The sequence below is a fragment of the Kogia breviceps genome, chromosome 5, assembly GCF_026419965.1.
Source record: "Kogia breviceps isolate mKogBre1 chromosome 5, mKogBre1 haplotype 1, whole genome shotgun sequence".
Classification (NCBI taxonomy): Eukaryota; Metazoa; Chordata; class Mammalia; order Artiodactyla; family Physeteridae; genus Kogia; species Kogia breviceps.
Window position 1 is genome coordinate 6,323,343 of NC_081314.1, and position 20,076 is coordinate 6,343,418.

General features: G+C 40.5%; 1 protein-coding gene across 1 annotated transcript in view; it reads right to left on the bottom strand.

Annotated features, from left to right (window-relative positions):
- Positions 1-3,467: 3,467 nt before the first annotated feature.
- The window catches only part of CPB1 (carboxypeptidase B1), a 40,264-nt gene continuing 23,655 nt past the window's right edge, over positions 3,468-20,076 (bottom strand). Inside the window, 6 exon segments of the mRNA XM_059065262.2 lie at positions 3,468-3,716; positions 5,424-5,529; positions 17,128-17,339; positions 18,015-18,105; positions 18,195-18,250; positions 18,565-18,643. Of these exon segments, the coding sequence (XP_058921245.1) occupies positions 3,529-3,716; positions 5,424-5,529; positions 17,128-17,339; positions 18,015-18,105; positions 18,195-18,250; positions 18,565-18,643 (732 nt within the window). The 3' untranslated portion in view covers positions 3,468-3,528.

A 20,076-nucleotide genomic window follows, 5' to 3' on the forward strand; every position in this document is an offset into this window, starting at 1 on the left:
ACTGTTTGAGGTCGGAAGGATCCGGGGGGCCGAGCCCCTGCTGTTTGTTAATTGCTGCTTTGGGGAGGTGAGAGTTAGGGACTGAAGGAGCTTAGAGCCTGTCCTAGGTCCTTCTCAAGGTGGGAATTAGCCAGAGAAAGGGAGAAGAGAGGTGCCCTCGCAGCCCGGGGCTCCTGTGTGGGCAAGGCTGGGCAATGTCTGGTCTGGCAGGGCAGCAGAGTCTCTGGTCAGCCGGGCAGGAAGGCATAAAGTACTATATTGCACTGGGAAGGCCTAAAGCAGAAACTTCTTTTTTTCTTGGTGAAGCTCAGGCAAGTGGCACTGCTAGCCTGCTAGCTGTTAACTTTCAGCTGGCAAGAGATACAGCAAAAATGTCTCCAGTGCAGGAAATCTCAGGTACATGGATTTTATTTGCTTTCCTATTTCTAATTCTTCTTAAAAACTCCTTGAAATTTTAGAAAAGCCCATGTATATTCCTAATTTCTGTTTTAAAGCACTGAACTTTGGGCCACAGCATCCCTTAGTTAGAAGTCGATGGCATCTGCTAGAGGTAGGGTGAGGGAGTGTCCTGTGGAACTGAGTTGAGTGATACACCTCCAGCAAGATAACTTCACTCAGGTAAGTATGGTTGAGTTAGCTTTGCAATTCACGTGGATGTAACTTAAACAGAATGGGAGAAAGAAACAATAATTTCGCTAAATTACATCTGTTTTTAAAATTAGCATCAATACTGCTTAAGAATTTATGGGAATTTCTTTTTTGGCACTTAAGGGTCTCTCTTTTTCTGTGCCTGTTTAAATGATATATTACTAAATTATTTTGAAGATGGTTGCCTGACAAATTGTAGCAGCTGCACTGCTACCATCTAGTGGACAATTAATGCAATTAATCATTCTTTGGCTTGACGGCTTCCAAACCAATCATTGTGATGTTAATGGATTCTGTTTTTGAATGGAACGCTGTTATAGATATTTCAACATATTATTCTAGATATGGAGTCTTCTCTTCCTTGAATCTAAGCAGTGCCCCCAAATTATAATGTAAGCACATATTATTATATTTTAAAATTTGAACTTCGCATAGTACTCTCCAACATTACTAGCACGTTCAGTTTTAATTCTGGAAAACTTCAAGTCATGTTTGACATACAAGTCATAGAGTTATTTTTGCCTCTTTCATTTTAGGCCCAACTGGTCCAGCCAGGGTCCCTGGAACCTTCTTGTTTCACTTCCAGTCTGCTTTCCACACCGTAGCCTGGCTGGTGTTTAAAAAAACAAAAAACTCTTATCATGTCATTTACAATTTAGCATCTCCAGTGGCTTCTCGTTGCTCTTTTTAAAATTGAATGATTCTTTAAATTCTATAGTACTTTGCAGTTTTCAAAAGTTTCACACACATGATTTCATATTATCACATAATAACCCCCTTTCCTCCCCCACCCCTATATTGCCCCTTCCACATTCCCTCACCCCACTGGTAACCACTAGTTTGTTCTCTATATCTGTGAATCTGCCTATTTTTTTTTATTCACTAGTTTGTTGTATTTTTTAGATTCCATATATAGTGATACCGTACAGTATTTGTCTTTCTATGTCTGACTTATTTCACTTAGCATAATGCCCTCCTAGTCCATCCATGTTGCTGCAAATGGCAAAATTTCATTCTTTTTTATGGCTGAGTAATATTCCATTGTATATATGTACCACATCTTCTTCATCCATTCATCTGTTGACGGACACTTAGGTTGCTTCCATTTATTGGCAATTGTAAATAATGCTGCTGTGAACATTGGGGTGCATGTATCATTTCAAATTAGTGTTTATATTTTTTTGGATATATACCCAGGAGTGGAATTGCTGGGTCATATGGTAGTTCCACTTTTAGTTTTTTGACAAACTTCCATACTGTTTTCCACAGTGGCTGCACCAATTTACATTCCCATCAACAGTGTAGGAGGGTTCCCTTTTCTCCACACCCTCACCAACATTTGTTGTTTGTGTTCTTTTTGTTGATAGCCATTCTGACAGGTGTGAGGTGATATCTCGTTGTGGTTTGGATTTGCATTTCCCTGATGGTTAGTGATGTAGAGCATCTTTTCATGTGCCTGTTGGCCATCTGCATTTTCCCTTTGGGAAAATGTCTATTCAGGTCTTCTGCCCATTTTTCAATCTGGTTGTTTATTTTTTTTTGATGTTGAGTTGTATGAGCTGTTTATATAAGTCGGGTATCAACCCCTCATCAGTCAAATCATTTGCAAATATCTTCTCCCATTCAGTAGGTTGCCTTTCTGTTTTGTCAATGGTTTTCTTTGCTGTGCAAAAGCTTTTAAATTTCATTAGGTCCCATTTGTTTATTTTTGCTTTGGTTTCCTTTACTTATTAATCTATGACAAAGGAGGCAAGAATATACAATGGAGAAAAGACAGTCTCTTCAGTAAGTGGTGCTGGGAAAACTGGACAGCCACTTGTGAACGAATGAAATTAGAACATTCTCTAATACCATATACAAAAATAAACTTGAAATGGATTCAAGATCTAAATGTAAGACCGGATACTATAAACCTCCTAGAGGAAACCATAGGCAGGACACTCTTTGACACAAATCGCAGCAATATTTTTTTTGATCCGTCTCCTAAGGCTTCTCGTTGTTCTGAGATTAGTTGTTCCAAATCCTTAACGTGACCTCTAACCCTGCCTGATACGCTCCCCAACTCCCTCCTCAGCCCTTTCACATGCCCCTCTTCCCTCAGTTCTCTGAGTTCCACCCTCTCTTGCTTTCTTCTTACAGCTTCTGCATAGTTACAGGGCCTGGAAGGGGTGCTCCCTTCTTCCAGCTAACTGTGAATCATTCTTCAGGACTCTAGCACTTCCTGAGAGAGCTTTCTCCTCCACATCAGATAGATACTATAAATTAAATCACTAATTATTGTATAATTAGTTAAATAATTATTTGTTTCATGTCCATCTTCTCAAGTGGCTTATACAACCATGGAGGGCAGAAATGTTTTCTTTCTCTTTCATTGCTCTGTTCTCAATTGCTTAGCAAAGTGCTTGGCATGTGGTGAACATCTCGGAAAATAACTTGAGTGAGCTGAGATGAAAGCTAAACCATGATTGGATCGTTTCACCTATACCACATTTTACAGTCCTGGATTTCCCCTTATATGTCTTCTTCCTCATCAGCACCCCACTATAACCTGCGCATGTCTGCAGTCTGCCAGGGATGGCAACACTCCAAGGACTTTAACTCCTGTATGGCTGACCTACATCATTGGTTGTGCACGGCTTGCCTTAGTCATTCGTTCACGTCTTTTTTCCCCCAAAGAAGTAGGCAGTCCGTCAGGTTTTTCAGTTGTAATGGTTCATTTTTATTATGATCAATATTTAAAGACCCAGGTAGTTTAATGGACCCAGAATCTTAAAAGAAAGAGGAGGATCTGGAAAACATCTAGGCAAACAAAAGTCAGAATTCAGGATAGAAAAGAAACAAAGAGCGAACATTTAGAAATAAGGCTGTTAGCGCTCTGGGCTAGTACAGATGTTCCAGGACATAGCCGGTAATGTATTTGATCGCCAGTATTGTCTCCTCACAGGATCGCCGGATCTGGGATTCAGGGAGGGCAAAGCCATGTCTGCCTTTATCCCAGAGTTCAAAGGTGAAGGAATATTTGATTCCGTGGTCGTAAGCCCAGTCATCAGAGACCCCAGCAGCAGGATCTGAAATGAGCAAACAGAGGAAAGAAAAATTTTAAATCTAGGAAGGAGATTTAAAAACCCTACCAGCTTTCTTTTATAATTACACATGTTTTACTGTACAAAACAGTATAGGTAGGCGAATTTTCTAGTAAACTGGATCACAAAAGCTATGGGGGCTGTTTTAAAAATTTGTCCAGTCTTACCTCGAAGTCTCCTTAGTGGGAGTGATGTGTTTAACACCCCAGGAAGTATGTAATTTGTAATATATAAACTTCTCAGAGTGCTTGTATGCTGAGGTAAACTGTGCTATGTAGCGTGTGATCTGTTTACAAAATATATACAGTTTCTGGGAAAAGGATGTGTATCTCCTAGAAAAATAAGGAAAACTGCATGATGATTGGTGAGAGGAGAGGACTCCAAACCGTGCTGAAACTGCTGAATGATGAAACTGGAGCAGCTTGAGGGCAGGCCTGTGCCTTCATTTTTGTTTCTTCAGGGTCTAGCATATGGCCCGGCACAGATTAGGCATTCCTTCAGTTATTCATTCGGTGACAGTTATGATGTCATTCATTTATTCAGTCACTCATTTGTTCATTCATTCATTCATTCAGTCAACAAGTGTACAGCTCTCACTGAGTAGCAGGCCATGTGCTCAACTCTGGAGATGCTAGGGCAAAGGAAAGACATGGCCCCTGCCCTCCAGGGGCTTACACTGTAATGGAAAGAGAAACCTCGTTGAACTTGCCTGAAGAAAACCTACAAGAAGTTCACAATATGTGAATAGGTGCAGTGTCACTGTGGGTTATTTCTGATAGAACCCCCTTAAGAAAATAGTATACCCCATCTGATACAGAGAAGTTTAATAAAGGACAAGAATACAGGAAACTGTATTCTACATGAAGCTTTTAGAAACCCCTCAGGATTGGAGCCTCTCCAACTGCCTTGAAGCCCCCTTGATGGGGGACTGGCCTTTTTTCCTTGTATTTCTGGTCCTTGAAGACCTGGGGCAGAAAGAAATCATGCAAAGGCAAATATATGTAGAAATTGAAAATGGGGCCTGCAGAATGCGCCTTCCCAGTGAAGTCCAAACTGCAGCCCCAAGGCTCTGGGGTCTAGCCCCTATCTAACTCTTTTGCCACTTGCTTGCATCCCTTGAAAATAGCTGGAGCCTGAAGTAGCCTTTCGAAACTGCTCTCTGTTTAGCCAGGAAAACCTTCCCTCTATTGCGTTCCTCCAGCAATTGTCCTTCCAGATAAAGCTTCTGTGTCATCATCCTGGGAACTTATTCCTGATACTGTGGAGGTGGGGTGGTTAGTCTTTGGGTGTGCTCTTTTCTTAGACATCCTTCTGTCGCAGCAGCACTGAGCTCCTGTGTGACAATTAATGTTTACTCTTCCCGCTTCCCTGCTGTGGGTTCTTTAAAGATTGCTCCAGTCCTCCTCCTTCCTTTCTCCTTCCCTCTTGCCTTCTCTCCATCCTTCTTTCCTTTCTCCCCTAGCATCTGTTGAGGGCCTGGCAAGTGGTAGATGCTCAATAGATGTTTACGGAGAGCGAATGTTTCCATGGGCCGAAAGGGATATCTCTCCCCCTTCTTTTTCTGAACAGGAAACTGATTACATATTTTATGAAAAAAATTCACTGTCAGGCAAAAGTCACATGCTTTAAATGATAGAAAGGAAAGACGCTGGGAACCATTTGTTGCCTTTTAAGCACGTGGATTCTTTGCACAGTTCTGACGCCAAGACTTAGAGATTGTTGAAGCTCCTGGGCCATATTTGTACTTGGTGCCGTGCAGTGTGGCAAGTTCTTTTATGGCAGCTTTAGCCATGCTGTTCTGCAGAAGAGCCAGCAGTAAGTGAGTGAAGAAATAAAAGCACACACCGACAAAAAACCAAACATCTGTACATTATTTTTAAGACGTTGAAGATATGTAAGTCACAGTTCGGGTTAGTGTTTTAAACTTATTCAGTGCCCATCCCCATTTTCCAGGGAACTTTGTCATATGATCCAAGTGATTCTTGTGGGATGATGTCTTCCCTAATGCCCTCCTCAAGCACTCACTCTGAGCTTTCCTTTGTCACACACGAGAGTTGTGTCATATTGTGTCAATACCATTAGCTGCCCTCTGAGTTCTCAGTGACTTTTTCTGTCCTTTATCTCCGTGTCCCCAGGGCCTAGCCTAGGGTTTGTTACTTAGTGGTTACTCAGTAACTCTTTGTTGAAACTGAGATGGCTAGCACTCTTCTTACCCTATTATTTGAGAATTAGGTCCTTACATTTATTTTAAATGATCGTTGATATAAAATCTGGGTCCTAGCTGTAAACTCTGTTGTATTCAGAGTTTATTCTTTTACTTGGTTTTCTTTGATATTTACATGGAATTTAGTTGCTCTTTTTTTCCCCTGGAATTCTTATTTAGGCTTGTTAAACATTTTTTTTTTTTTTAAACGGTAACTTTTTTTTTTTAAACCTTAGTTCAGGCTGGAGAAATGAGGCTATAGTGATTTGTAACCATCCCAGATATCACATTTATTGACATAGTAAAATGTCACTGTGTATGAAGAATTAGGTTATATCTAAGGATTAGTCTGGCAAATCTCTCTTGTCTCTGGAGCTTGTGAGAGAAAAGCAGGAGACAAGGAGGTCTTCGTGGCTGTGCAAAGAGATTGTCTACGTATTAGAGGCAAACAAACAAAAATCAAAAACGTACAAAATAATTCCAAACAAAACAATGCAAAAACCACCTGGAAATAGGGCAGGTTATAAGGCGAAGATTAAGTCGTGACAGGATTATGTGAGTTGGGGTAGGAGTGTTAAAAACCACTCAAAAGAATGGTTGGATAGTTGGTGCAACCTTCAGTGATAGTATAAAAATGCTTAAGAATGGACACTTCCAAGGAGGAGTGGTAGTTCCAGCATGGAAGATTTTTTAGACTGAAAAATTAGAGAACATTTATTTTATTTCAAAAGGCAGAACATTTGAATTCCAGAGTTTAAAAAAGTAGCAAGTATTAACTTATGTGGGGTTTTTTTGTTTTATTAGAAGCAGCATCACCTTCTCATCAGACCCGCTGCCCTCCCGCCCCTACACCCAACCCCTCAGGGAGAAGGGCTGTGCGCTCAGCTCCTCCCTGTACAGTAAACTCTCCAGTGTCCACTGACAAATTGTCTATTTAACTGAATCACTTTGAAAGCAAGCTTTACTCTTCTGTCTGGAGAACACAGATTTGTGAATCTGATTGTTACTATGGGAGAATTAGCCGTAACTCATTCTGGCTATGAAACTAGCTGTATTTCTTACTTTGGCATCATAACTGTCTCGTACATATGCCTGGAAAACTGTTGAAGTTGGTGATGACATCCGAATAATTCTGTTTTTACAAAATAACAGCTTCCCTTAATCCTCGTTCTAATATTAAAACCAGTTTAGTAAAGTCTTAAGTCAAGTTGATGAGGGCATGTTGTAAGACTTCAAGAATTTCAGCTCCCAAAGCATCAGTGCTTCATCGAAACAAGTGGTAAATTTGGAAATTTAAAAGGAATTATAAAACTTAAATCATGACTTTCTGGTCTGAAATAATGCAATCAGTTTCCTGGAACTAACTTATTATTCTTAGAGTTGTGGGACAGTAATTGGAACATTGTAGGGTTTCATTTCCCTTTTTCCCAAACTGGTAAATGAATATGTGCTTTCTCATACTGTATGGAATCTTTACTGTTGTGATCTAAGGGTATTGTTTCTGTTGTTTAATCTTATTCTAACCAACATACTAGAGTTAGGCCTTCTCTCCATCCTTTAGTATAAGGCCCGTTGCCAGTTGAAATCAGAAATAATCTGTGAACATTGCACAATGCCCAGAATACATTTAAAACCATCTTTTAGAGATGTGAAACATGGTGAGGTACTTGTTCTTTTGGTAGGCAAGCAACACGTTTCCTACTGTTCTACAATTTCTTTAACTTGTGATTCATCCAAGGAAATTTCTAGTTACTTACTTTTCTGTAAGGCAGAACCTCTAATCCTAAAGAACTCTTATTCCTTCCCTAGCTACCTTCCTCAGGCTTTTCTTCTGTTCTGCTTTTTCCCCACTTAAACCTTGAATTCTTACTTTTAGTTAGTAGAACTAAGATTCTAATCAATTCCAGATATGTAATGTACAGCCGGGGTCCCCGACCCCTGGGCCGTGGACCAGTGCTACTCCGTGGCCTGTTAGGAACCGGGCCGCACAGCAGGAGGTGAGTGGTGGGTGAATGAGCGAAGCTTCGTCTGCCGCCCCCCATCGCCCGCATTACCGCCTGAACCATCCCCACCCCAGCCCCGGTCCATGGAAAAACTGTCTTCCACGAAACCGGTCCCTGGTGCCAAAGAGGTTGGGGACGGCTGCTGTACAGCACTGTGACTGCAGTGAACGATCCTGCGTCGTGTACTTAAAGACGGCTGTGCGAACAGAGCTTGAACATTCTCACCGTAACAACAGAATGACAGTTATGTGAGGCAGAGGGTGTGTACACTAATGCGGTAAACATTTTGCAGTGTATGCGTGTATCAAGTCATCACAGCGGACACCTTCAATTTACACAGTGTTATATGTCAGTTACATCCCAGTAAAGCTGGAAAAAAAGGAAATTCTTCAGGATTCGTTCCCAATGTGAGAAGTTATGATGACTGTAGACAATTTAAGACAAGATCATTGTCTTTATCTCTTGACCTCCTGTGTGTCAGACGGCCTTCAAGTCTCTCAATATTTTTATTGGTGTAACATAAGAATGGAGTTATCTGGCAAAATTGAAGGGGCTTACTTGCGATCTGTTATTGCTTCTGATTTATCAACTTATCCATTTAGTCATAACTACCCTTAGGGCCACACAAAAATGTTTAGTTTGCCTTTCCTCAGAGCAATAACCAAGTGCTTTCTAAGCCTTCAGAGGCATCTTTTGGAGACAGCTGCTCTGCCTGTGATGCTGAAGCAATATCTAAGATTGATGTTCACTTAAAATGGCCGTTATCTTGCTCCCGTCACGGTGTGCCCACTGAAGGAACATCTAGTCTGTGTCGCAGCCTTGGTTCTCCTTGTCCTAAGTTGCTCTCTCATCTTGACGTCTCCCTCATCACTTGTCCTCTGACCATCACCTCATCGTCACATCCTTCGATGGCTCTCTCACCTACTCTTGAAGTCTGGCCTCCTCTCTTGACATGAAGAGTCTTTGTGAGTTTGTCCCTCTCTTCTCTCTCAGGCTGCATCACTTGCCATGCTGCACCCCCACGTTCCTCCCGAGCCAGGTTTCCCTGAACTACTTTCTGTACCCTTCCCCTCCTCTCCTTACCTCCATGACGTTGCGTGTCCTTCTCCCTTCGTAGGAATTCTCTTTCCCTCTTTGTTCACAAGGAGGCTTGCTGTTGTTCTTCCAAATTCAGTCTAAATGTCATCTTCTTCGCAGAGCCGCCCCCAACTCTCTTAGGGAGCAGTGAGCACCCCTTCTTTGTGAGGGCTCACATGTCTCTATCAGAGTTCCTCTCACTCTGTGCTTTAATCATTTGTTTTTGCATCTATTTGTCCCCTAGGTGAGCTTTTTGTGGGGGGAGGATTCTTGGCTCTTCACTGTATCCTCAGCAGATTGCATTAACACCTAACACATTGTTGGTTGGTTGATTTAGTCTCTTCCTAGGGCTTCAGGTGAGCCTGATGTGGATGGGGGTGCAGAGTGCTGAGCTCTACAAAGACTGGACTGTGACCCCCCAGAGTGGAGCTTGTGGGGAGAGCGGTGGCACCATGCAGTGATGGTTGATGGGTTACCACGTTTAGACGTTGGCCTCTGCTGGGCACTTAACTTATTTCCTTTGGTTAAAAAAAAAAAAAAAGAAGTCTGTAGACCCTTTCTCTCAGCCCCTCTGAGGCCAAGAGACAAAAAAGTCAGAGCAGACTTTAATCAACCAAAATATCATATTTTAAGTTCCAAGTATTGTAACAAAAATCCCTGGAATCAGTGTGGGTCTTTTCTTTTTTTTAAGAGTTCAAATACTTTTACAAATGTTACTCATTTATCTTCCTAACATTATCTGTCCACATTTCATCAACACAGAATTTTCTAGCAGAATGGAATGCCATGGGGGCAGCTCGCTTGGTGGGAATGTTCCAACCAAGCTGGGTGACGACCCCTGCCAGAAATGGTAGAGAGAGGGGTGATTCCTGAATTTGCTAAAATATTAGAGAGGTAACTCCTTTTCCTTGTATGTTTCTGTAAAAAGGGGACTAAGACAGCTGACAAAAGACTGGCAGAAACAATAGGACATGGGAGAGCATGATCCATGTCTTGAAACTCTAATTAATGACATTTTCTATATAACCTGTCATTTGAGGGAGATCTTACATCCTTGCTCAGTGGGTTCAAAATAAGAACTAACATTTACATAAAACCTTAGACTTTGACAAAGAGCTCTTGATAAGAGCTAGATATTTTTATCCCCATTTTACAGATAAAAGAACTGAAACTCAGAGAGGATAAAAGAACTTGCCCAAGGGCATGCAGCCCCATAAGTGGCTGACTTGAGCTAGGTTCTTCTTGCTTTAAATCCTGTGCTCTTTTTCACTTCTCCTTGTGGCCTTGGAATACTTCAAAAGAAGTGTTGCTGGAGCTGGTTTTACCAGTTGTAAAGAACAGAAGGAAGCTAAATATAAATCAGCCTCAGAAAACTTTGCTTTCAGTCAAGGCCAAACATGGCCAGCCTTTATTAATCCTTAGATATGAGTTTCCTACCACGTCTTATGCATGTTCTCTTTTGTCACCTGTTTTCTTAAAAAGAGGCCTTGGTCATAGAGCAAAAGACAGAGAGAGTCTAAAATGTCACATCTAACTCAAAGCCCAAGAGACAAAGGACCAACTAGTGTAACGTTTCCCCAGGCTCTGAGCTCCAGGGGGCTGGTGAGATGAATAAGGCGAGGGTGTTCTTTTCCACTGACCTGCATTCCTAGGTAACATGTGATCAGGAAGCCCCGTCTCGTGACTGTCCTCATGGTCCTCGTTGCAACCTCTACGTACACAGCCAAGTGTCGTGACAGTGGGGCCTTGCCTCTTCTAATCTTCCACTGGTCCGTTGTTACCGTGCAGGAAAACGAAAGCCCCAAACTGACGGTGGGGTATATACCAACTCAAAGGAAATTTTCTTCAGAACTTTGTTTCTAACTTGAAGTTCTGAGTTTAACCATCCCTCTGGGTGAATACATGTGATAATGGAAGCATCAAAATGATCTTTCGCGGCCGTTTCCTTCCTTCTGTCCTGTGATCATGGGTAGCTTACACCAAGCAACCAATGAGGAATTGAACTTTTATAATTTTGGTGCAAAAGGAGAAGCCTCCAAGGCCTCCTGAGGCAGGAACTGAGGAGAAAACCTTTGAAACAAATATGTTTCTGAGAAAAAGGAGGAGAGTAAACAAGTGCAGGCTCTGGTTGCAAAGCCTTGAGATGAAGCAAAGGCAAGGAGTGTGGGAAGGCCTGCTTTAGAGAGCAGGGCCTGTCTATTCTGGCAGACTCCACGGGGAGCGTGGCAATGCTTTCACTGATGGAAACCAAATTCTTTCTTTGGCTGATCTGAATACATATTTTTAAGCTCTTTAAAATTTCAGGTAAAATGTGAAGCATGAGTCAGCTGAAGTTGCAAAGTCCAGAATTCCGCCCCCCCCCGCCCCACCCCACCGCCGTGGCCCGTGGTGCTTCTTCCAAGTGAATGTTAAAAAATAAATGCCATATGAAGGGAATGTACTCTCCCGCACTTGAGATTTGCAGAAAATTGTCAGCTCTTTGTGAGAAGGTGTAGGATCCTGAAAGCCAGGGACCTTTGGCCAGGAATGAGACTTTTCTTAACTTTGCTTAAAGCAGGGTTTCTCCGCCTTCGCACCTGTGACACGTGGGCCGGATCATCCTTTGCTGTGGAGGCTTGCCCTGAGCTTTGTAGGGTGTTTATCAGCCTCCCCCGGCCTCCACGCATGCCAGGAGCACTCCCACAGTGATAACAATCAAAAAGGCCCCCCGCCCCCCGCCCCGCCACCAGATGTCCTCTGGGGGAAGGGAAGGAGGCAAAACTAGCTGGAAGGAAAGTCAGATAAAAGACGTAACTATGTTAAAGAAGAAAGTATTTTAGAGAGAAAGACTGAAAAAGAAGACAGCTGGTTTTAAGGGTGCTCTGAATGCCTTGTTTTCCTCTGCTGAGGACAGCACAAGTGTGTCCGGAGCACCGCTGCCTGGCCACACTGGCCCAAATCGCACTTTACCTGCAGGGCTGCCAGCGTTAGCCAAAATTACAGGACACTCGGTTAAATTTAAATTTCAGACGAACAATTAATGCTTGTCCAGTATAAGTCTGTCCCATGCGATATTTGGAGCATACTTAAACACTAAAAATTATTTGTTGTTTACCTGGAATCAGATCTCACTGGGAGTTCCGTATTTGACGTGGCCATTCTGTTTAGCAGGTTACTGGCTCCGGGGCCTGCTGCGACCCAGGAGTCATCCTGACATTAAAGTCCCTCCGTAACGTGCTTACCTCACTCCCACTCTTCCTTCCAGAGGACACTCACAACGGGCTGACACCCTCCGCCCCCTTCCTCGTGGCAGGAAACATGGTTTATGCCCAGCACTTAATAGGTGCTCAGCGGAATTTCTGGTAATTGCCTGATGAGTCAGGTATTGACCAGGCCCCGCAGGAGAATTTTAACAGGCCAAGAAGCCACTTAAAACGTACAGATGGTAAATCAGCAACCGGTTTCTCTGATCAAAGAAATTCTGCAGTTGTCATTTAAAATTTTGTCTTATCAGTGAGATTAGAAATTCTGAGAAAATTCCTGAAGCACATGTTCTGCGCCTCAGTCCTGTCTGCCTTAGCTGCTGGCAGCCTGCCTGTGACCCCGTTACTCTTGCTATTAGGCAAGGACGTGGTGACGGCAGTGACTGAGTGTGCGCCTGGCCCTGCAGTTGTCCACCTCCTAATCACAATATTTCTCCCCCCCCCCCCCCCGTGTTTATATTTATCTCTAATCGTAGTCTTGGCTTATGCTCACGTGCTTGGGTGGAGCAGTGGGTTTCTACCTTGGTGGCTCATTAACTAAAGCTTTAATTAAGAGGTAGTGAGGTGTCTCTGGACTGGAAGGTGTTATATTTTAGAAATGGATTTCTCTCTTTTGGTCAAGTTTAATAATTTTTCAGAAATTTTTAGACTGTCATATTTCTCCTGGTTAATGTACGTATACCCATGAAAGTACTGGCCAGAGACATGAAGACTGGGCCCTGAGAAGTCAGGGATCTTACCTGACCGCTGCAAATCCTTAGCAATGTCCGGGGCCGGAGGTAATAATGATATATTTGTGGGATAAAAGACTTTATTTAATGAAGGGTCTTTTGCAGACTGGCGGCATGGAGCACCAGCGTAGAGCACGGCCACACAAATATGTGTGTGTACGTCTTTGGAAGTTGGGGCAGCTTGGGAAACTCTTCAGCGTCCAGTAGCTCCGTGCCCAGGGCTGCCTCTGCGACCGGCGTTGGCCCAACCAAGCCTTCATTGTCTAAGCTGGAAAATGAGAAAGCAGAACCAGAGAAATTCCAAGATTTCCACCTAGGAAATTCTGTGCTTCTGATGTAGAAATGTAATGGCAGACGCATGCCCTGGATTGGCATCTTTGTGTAGTATACGTCAGCTTGCCATTTGGTCAGTCTGGAAAATGGGTGAAGATACTTCGTTGATTGCTTATTATTCTGGGTTTCTGCTTTTGAATTTAGAAGTAGTATTGTAGTAATAATAATTATTAACAGTGCTGTGTGTGCCTCTTTTTGGGGGGAAGGTAGACCAAAGATTGGGAGCGTTTCCATGCTCAATAAATGCAAAGATATGGATAGGTTTGGGAGCCTTTTCAATTATGTCTCCTCGTTTTTATTTCCTCTGATGATAAAGAGGTCATATAACTCAATGTTTCATTACCCTTTAGAATTTTGGAAATGTAAAGATATTCTTTTTATGGATTTTAAAACTTCCTTTGAAGATAGTGATAGCTTTATACTGAAGAGTCAACACTGAGGGACTGGACGTTTATGAGGTCATTGGAAACTCACAGTGCATTTTGTATTCTTTCTTTAAATAATATATGTGTGTAAAAGCAGTTTGCAGTCAGGAAAGCATTATGCATGTAAGACACTCTTATGTTTCCTCAAGCTTTTTACTCATCCGCTGAAGATGTATTTTTTGGTAGCCTTAGTAATCCATGCTATTACCTCTGTTACTTTTACTCCATCAGTCTTTTGCATTCTCATCTCAGCCTTTCTTCCCTCTGAAGGCCGTCTCATGATATAAGTAGTTGTTAGGTAATCTACACGTAAGGTCTTTCAGAAATGAAGCCGTATACATTTTCATCACGACTCACGTGTCCAAGGATTACCACTTACGGTATGTTCTAAATTTGAACTGAGAGTGCTGATGTTTCTGTACAGAATAATTTCCTTCCGCTTATTTCACTGAAGCATGTTTTTAGCTACAAATATGATCTCATAAGTTTTATATGTATAAAGAAAAATAAGAATCATATATATATATTATATATATATACACACACACACACCCACACACACACACACACACACACACACATATATGCTAAAATCTGTATAAGACACAGTCTGCTTTGTAGTCCTGTAAGAAAATTCTGAGTTATCTATAATGTGGTATGGTGCCAATAATTCATCTTATTAGTCTTTTACTATCTTTTGTTTTCTACAGTGGGGTCACATTTTTCTAATGGAGAATTAATATGGAGGCACTAGATTTGGGTGGAACATTCATCTTTCTAGGTCAAGACTTTTACTTTTTTTAGAGTGATATCCTCATTACAAATAAAAACCACGGAAAAGCCAATATCTTTCTTCTTGGGAGACTCAAATTCTCTTTTGGCTGTACATGTATTTGTGATAACAGTATAGTTGTGAGTTGTTCTAGCAAAATGTTCTTAGGAAGTAAGTGAATTGGATTTATACAAAAATAAGAAAAAGACTGAAAGGAGGATTTCTAGTTAACTATTCAAATGATTTAAATTGTTTTGGGGTGCCGAACTAAATTCAGATCTCAAATGAATCAAATAATCAAATAATATGCATCTTAGATTTTAGTGATGGCATTTAAATATCTCTTTTAAGATACTAGGCAAAATTTTAATCACAGAAAAAATTATTGGGAATTAAAGTAACTTTTAAATCAATGTGTGTGATATAAGTGCAAAGAATTTTTGTATTTTATTCACCTATCTTATCATGCTCTAGAAAACATAAGAAGTAACATGTCCTTTTCCTTGGATTTATTAGATTTGTGGGTATAAATATAAGCAAGGTAAGATTATTTTGTGGTTTATGCTTGTTTGAGAATTGATTATGAATATTTTACTTTGACATAGTTCTGTTTCACTTCTTTGTTAATTAGAATTTAAAAACAGTTTTGGAGGATGGAATTTCTAATATATATGTATTACTGTTTACCTCTCTTTCCTTGATTTTAAATGAAGAAGAGATTCTTAGAGGAAAGTATCAGTGGATCACATTCTCTGGAATGGTTTCACACCATTTGGGGCACATATTGAATTGGCCCACTAAACTCACCTTGAGTCTTGGGTCTTTTCCTGGAGAAACCACAGGAAGTAGCAAGACTTATTCATGAGATTCTAAAGGTAGAACTTACTTGATTCTTTTTTTTAAAGGAAAGTTTTTAGACTTCTAGAGCAGTCAGGTACTACGTTATTGTATGGAGCCAGTGGGGCAACAAATTCATTGCTAAAAGGGCTTAAACTTATTCCCCAAGTAAGAAAAAGTATTGAAACTTTGTGAAGCAGCTCAATTCCAAAGAACACTTTAAGCTTTTCTGTTAGCATTAGTCTTTTAGTGTTTATGTTTAAAACTAGTTATTGAGCAAATTGGATATATTGGTTATTGTTACATTTAATATAGTTTATAATTTTAGTTTTAATATTTTACTTACTAACTCATTCATGCTTAGTTTTTATGGCTTTGTCTTTTTCTCTTTTGATGTGGTACAGCTTAAACATATTCACATGAATTAAGCAAACAACATACCCCCACCTCCTCTCCTCTGGTGGCCCTGGAAATCTAGGACTGAAATGAGGAGCTGACCACACCCATCTCTTGGAAAACAGGCCTGTGAGCACCCACTGCTGGGAACACTTACAGACTGAGCCTAATTGGAAAACTGAACTATTTAATGGTTCCAACTAATGATGTCCTCTTTTGGTTTTGGGCTACAGATAGGGAAAATGGGAAGATTTTCCTGAAATGAAAAATAGCATTTTTTTTTTTTTTTTTTAAAGAACAGGACCTGGCTAACTATTAGTGAACAGTTTTCTAAGAAGCTGAGTTATTTTTCCATTTTGCTCTTCACAAAATATTTACAGCATTGCATGTTTTATTTGGTCTCTGGAAGACTGAATCTGAAAGCACAAAACGATTTCCAGTTGATAAAGTTATTGGGTCTTTGAATTTATGCATTTAGGTAAGCCAAATATCTATGTTGTTGTCTAGGTGGAATACTTTTTTTCTTTTTTTCTGGCATAACTCAAATGCTTTAAATCTTACACTTGTTCTTTCAGATCATTGGTCCCAACTTCTGGCAGCCAGATGTTATAAATGTTTTAAAAAGTTGTTTGAAGGATTCAAACCCGCTTATTTTAAAAAATTATACATTGATGTACCATATTTGTTAATTTGAATAGTACAAAACTCTTATATTATTTAACTTTTCATGTGGTTGTATCTTGATACTCCAACAAGATTGCTAATTTTTTGAGTCAGGGATAGTTCAATTTCTTTGCCTTATTTCTCATATATAGTAAGGACCCATTCACATCATTTGTTCAGTGATTGATTTACATCTGTGTCTCACCTAATCCAACAATTTAGAAATAAGCAATATTAGGATCTTATCACTTAACCTGATATCAACCAAATGTGCCAAATTCCTAATGACATCTGCCATACTCTCTCTGCCTGTGCATGTCAAATCCAGCTCAAGGCAACTTGATAAACTTGACTTTCTGATTAAGATTATGTATGGGGTGAAGGATTACCTTGATTACCCCAGATGCGTCTGAAATCATCATGTGTGTCAGTATTGTGATGAAGTAGGAGGAAGCGGAACTGTTGTCATTTTGAAGATTAGTGAATTAACCGCATTTTGGGGATCATTCCCTGCATCAAAATCACATTTCTTCTAGCCAGTTTATCTAGCTAATTTCAGATTCCTTGTAAATCTGTGGTGGTAAGTTTTTTGCTTCTATTACCGAAAATCAAGAATGGAACTTCCAGAAATTGTTTGTATGATTTTTTTTTTCCGGGAATAGAATTTTAAAATCTCAACAGTGAAATACTATATCTACTACCATGAATACTTACCAACTCAGCATAGTTGTCGGGGAGTTTGTAATCATAGGAGTAAGGGTAGAGCATCATCTGGGAGTATGAGTGGATTGTCAGATATGCTTTGATGGAAGAGAGGTTGTTGCGGATGAAATTAGCCAGGGCCTTGGTCTCTTTATCAGACTCTGCAGCAGATCCACAGTAAGTTTCATCACAGGGTTTTTAGAGGCTCCGACACCTGGAAAAACCTATTGTTGTTACTGGCAAATGGTCATCTACTGACGTTCCCACAGGTCATGTTTCAAAATTTCAAATTAGAGAGTTAGAGAGTTAAAAAATAAGTTGTTTTCACAGGAGTTTTTATAATCATCCTCATGTGTGTGTACATTATAAAGTATGCATACATTTAGTCATAAGAGTAGGGTGTTTTTAAGCTAACAGGCTACAAAGTTGCATGTGAAATCACCAATATGTCCCTGTGTAGAGCTAAACAATGAGATCAATATAGTGTAAGAAGATTAGTAAGTAGGGACAAACTAATATCCATGAGAAATTTTTATATTAATATAATCATTTACTGAGAGTTGAATCACAAAATTATAATTATATCACAATTTTATTTAAATAATTGTTTAAATAATTATTTAATGATGGTCTCCTCTAGATTTTACATTCCACAAGTAGTAGGATTCTGTCTGGTTTGTTCAGTCTTATGTTTCTAGCATCTAGCGCAGCTGGGAACATAAAAGAATAAGCAATACATTTTTATTGACTGAATAAACAAACTGTGCTTTCGGAAAGTTGGAACTCTAAAATATAAAAATTTATATTTTTTTCTTATTTTAGACACTATTGTGTTTTCCTGTTACTTTCTTCCTATGCTTTTCAAAAGATGCATGCAAAATGGTCAGCCAGATACTTACTGCACCAACCAGCATCAAAATTTCTGTTGGGGTCTGTGCCAATGCAGGTGGATCCAGCGTTGGTGGAGCGGGTCTTTCTCCACATTCGGTACTGAAAAGTGCAGTTTGTGGTTAGGACAAGTATAGTAGAAAGTGGTTGGTTTTAATTTCATTAGCCCCTCTCAGTACTGGTTCATATACCTTGGTCCAGGTATGGATGTAGCCATCGATACTGACCACAGGCAAGACATAAAAGTCTTATGCTGCTAAAATTTACATAGACTAGATGAATGTTGACTTTGGTAACAAAAGTGGCATCCCCTTTTGAAGTAGTAGTATTAATATTTAAAAAGCAAATAGCAAAATATTACTGACAGTTTTGTTTAAAATAGTTTCTAGTTCTTCTCTTTTTCTAGGATACTCTGTTTCAGTGGTCCCCAAACTTTTTGGCACCAGGGACGGGTTTCGTGGAAGACAGGTTTTCCACGGATGGGGGTGGAGGGGTGTTCAGGCGGTGACGCGGGCTTTGGGGAGCGGCAGATGAAGCTTCGCTCCCTCACCCTCTGCTCACCTCCTGCTGTGCGGCCCGGTGCCTGGCAGGCCGCGGACAGAGATACCAGTCCACAGCCCGGGCGTTGGGGCTCCCTGCTCTATTTCATCCATATATAACTCATGTAATTATTACTTTTTATTTTAACTATCTACTTTAAAGATGAACAAAAATTCAATAAAATTAAAGACTTTTAGAGAACGTGAATACTCATTTCCTTTGAAATAGTAATTGTAAGAACTTTTTTTCAAAGTTAGTAGGATATGAGGGTAAGAACTTTTTTTCAAAGTTAGTAGGCTATGAGGGTATTCCTAGTAAATAAGGAATGTCTACGGATGGCTATGCATTTTCCTAATACCGTCATCTAGAACTTTGTTTAATTTTGGTGAGACCTCCTGTAGATGGTCTCAGTAGAGGAAAAAGAATGAAAAGGCCCCCCACTATGAAGTGAGATCACACTGATGGATTTTGGAGAGGCTCTCACCAAGTCTCAAGTTGCATAATGATGGAAGTCTTCTTCTTATTCCTCTTTCTTGAGAAGGGAGCTCTGTTAAGGGTCTAGCTCTCCCTGCTAAGTGATGTGGATATCTATCTATGAATGAAGGACCTCATACCCATTTATTATGTTCTCTTAGTCACAGTTCTTCAGCCCCAGGATTATATTAAATTTACATTCAACTCTTCCCTAGGCTTGCTTGAAGAGATTTTTAAGATATTTAAGGTTTCTGTGTAGTAACAGTTTTTATATATTCTTCATGGCTCTATACATGTATCTTTATTAAAATAACACATGGTAAAGCATGTGCTTTTTATGCTGCAAGAGCTATAGAACCATGTTCTGTTAGTGATCTGTGATTAGAAGTAACCGAAGTAATGATGAAAGTCTTTCTTTCTAGAGGGCAGATAGTGAGATACTCACTGAAATTAAATGGTGCCAGTTGGACACATAACATGTCCAGAAACCAAGAGCCTGATGAATAGATACAGAAGTGCTTGACCCCAAAGAAATTATGGTGTATATAATAATAGTCTTATATTTTTAAAGTATTTCAATATTTTAAACTTTTACTTTTGAAATAACTTTAGACTTATAGAAGAGTTGCAGATACAGGGAGTTCTCATATACCTTTTTTTTTTTTTTTTTTTTTTTTTTTTTTTTTTTGCGGTGCGCGGGCCTGTCACCGCCGCGGCCTCTCCCGTTGCGGAGCACAGGCTCCGGACGCGCAGGCGCAGCGGCCATGGCTCACGGGCCCAGCCGCTCTGCGGTACGTGGGATCTTCCCCGACCGGGGCACGAACCCGCGCCCCCCGCATCGGCAGGCGGACTCTCGACCACTGCGCCCCCAGGGAAGCCCTCTCATATACCTTTTACCTAGCTTCCCCACATTGTATTTGGTCATCATGTCTCCTCTTATCTATGACAATTCCTCAGACTTTCCTTTATGACTTTACACAGATGTTGTTAACCTCGATCACTTGGTTAAGGTAGTTTCTGCTAGGCTTCTCCACTGTAGATTTTGCCTTTGTAATATAA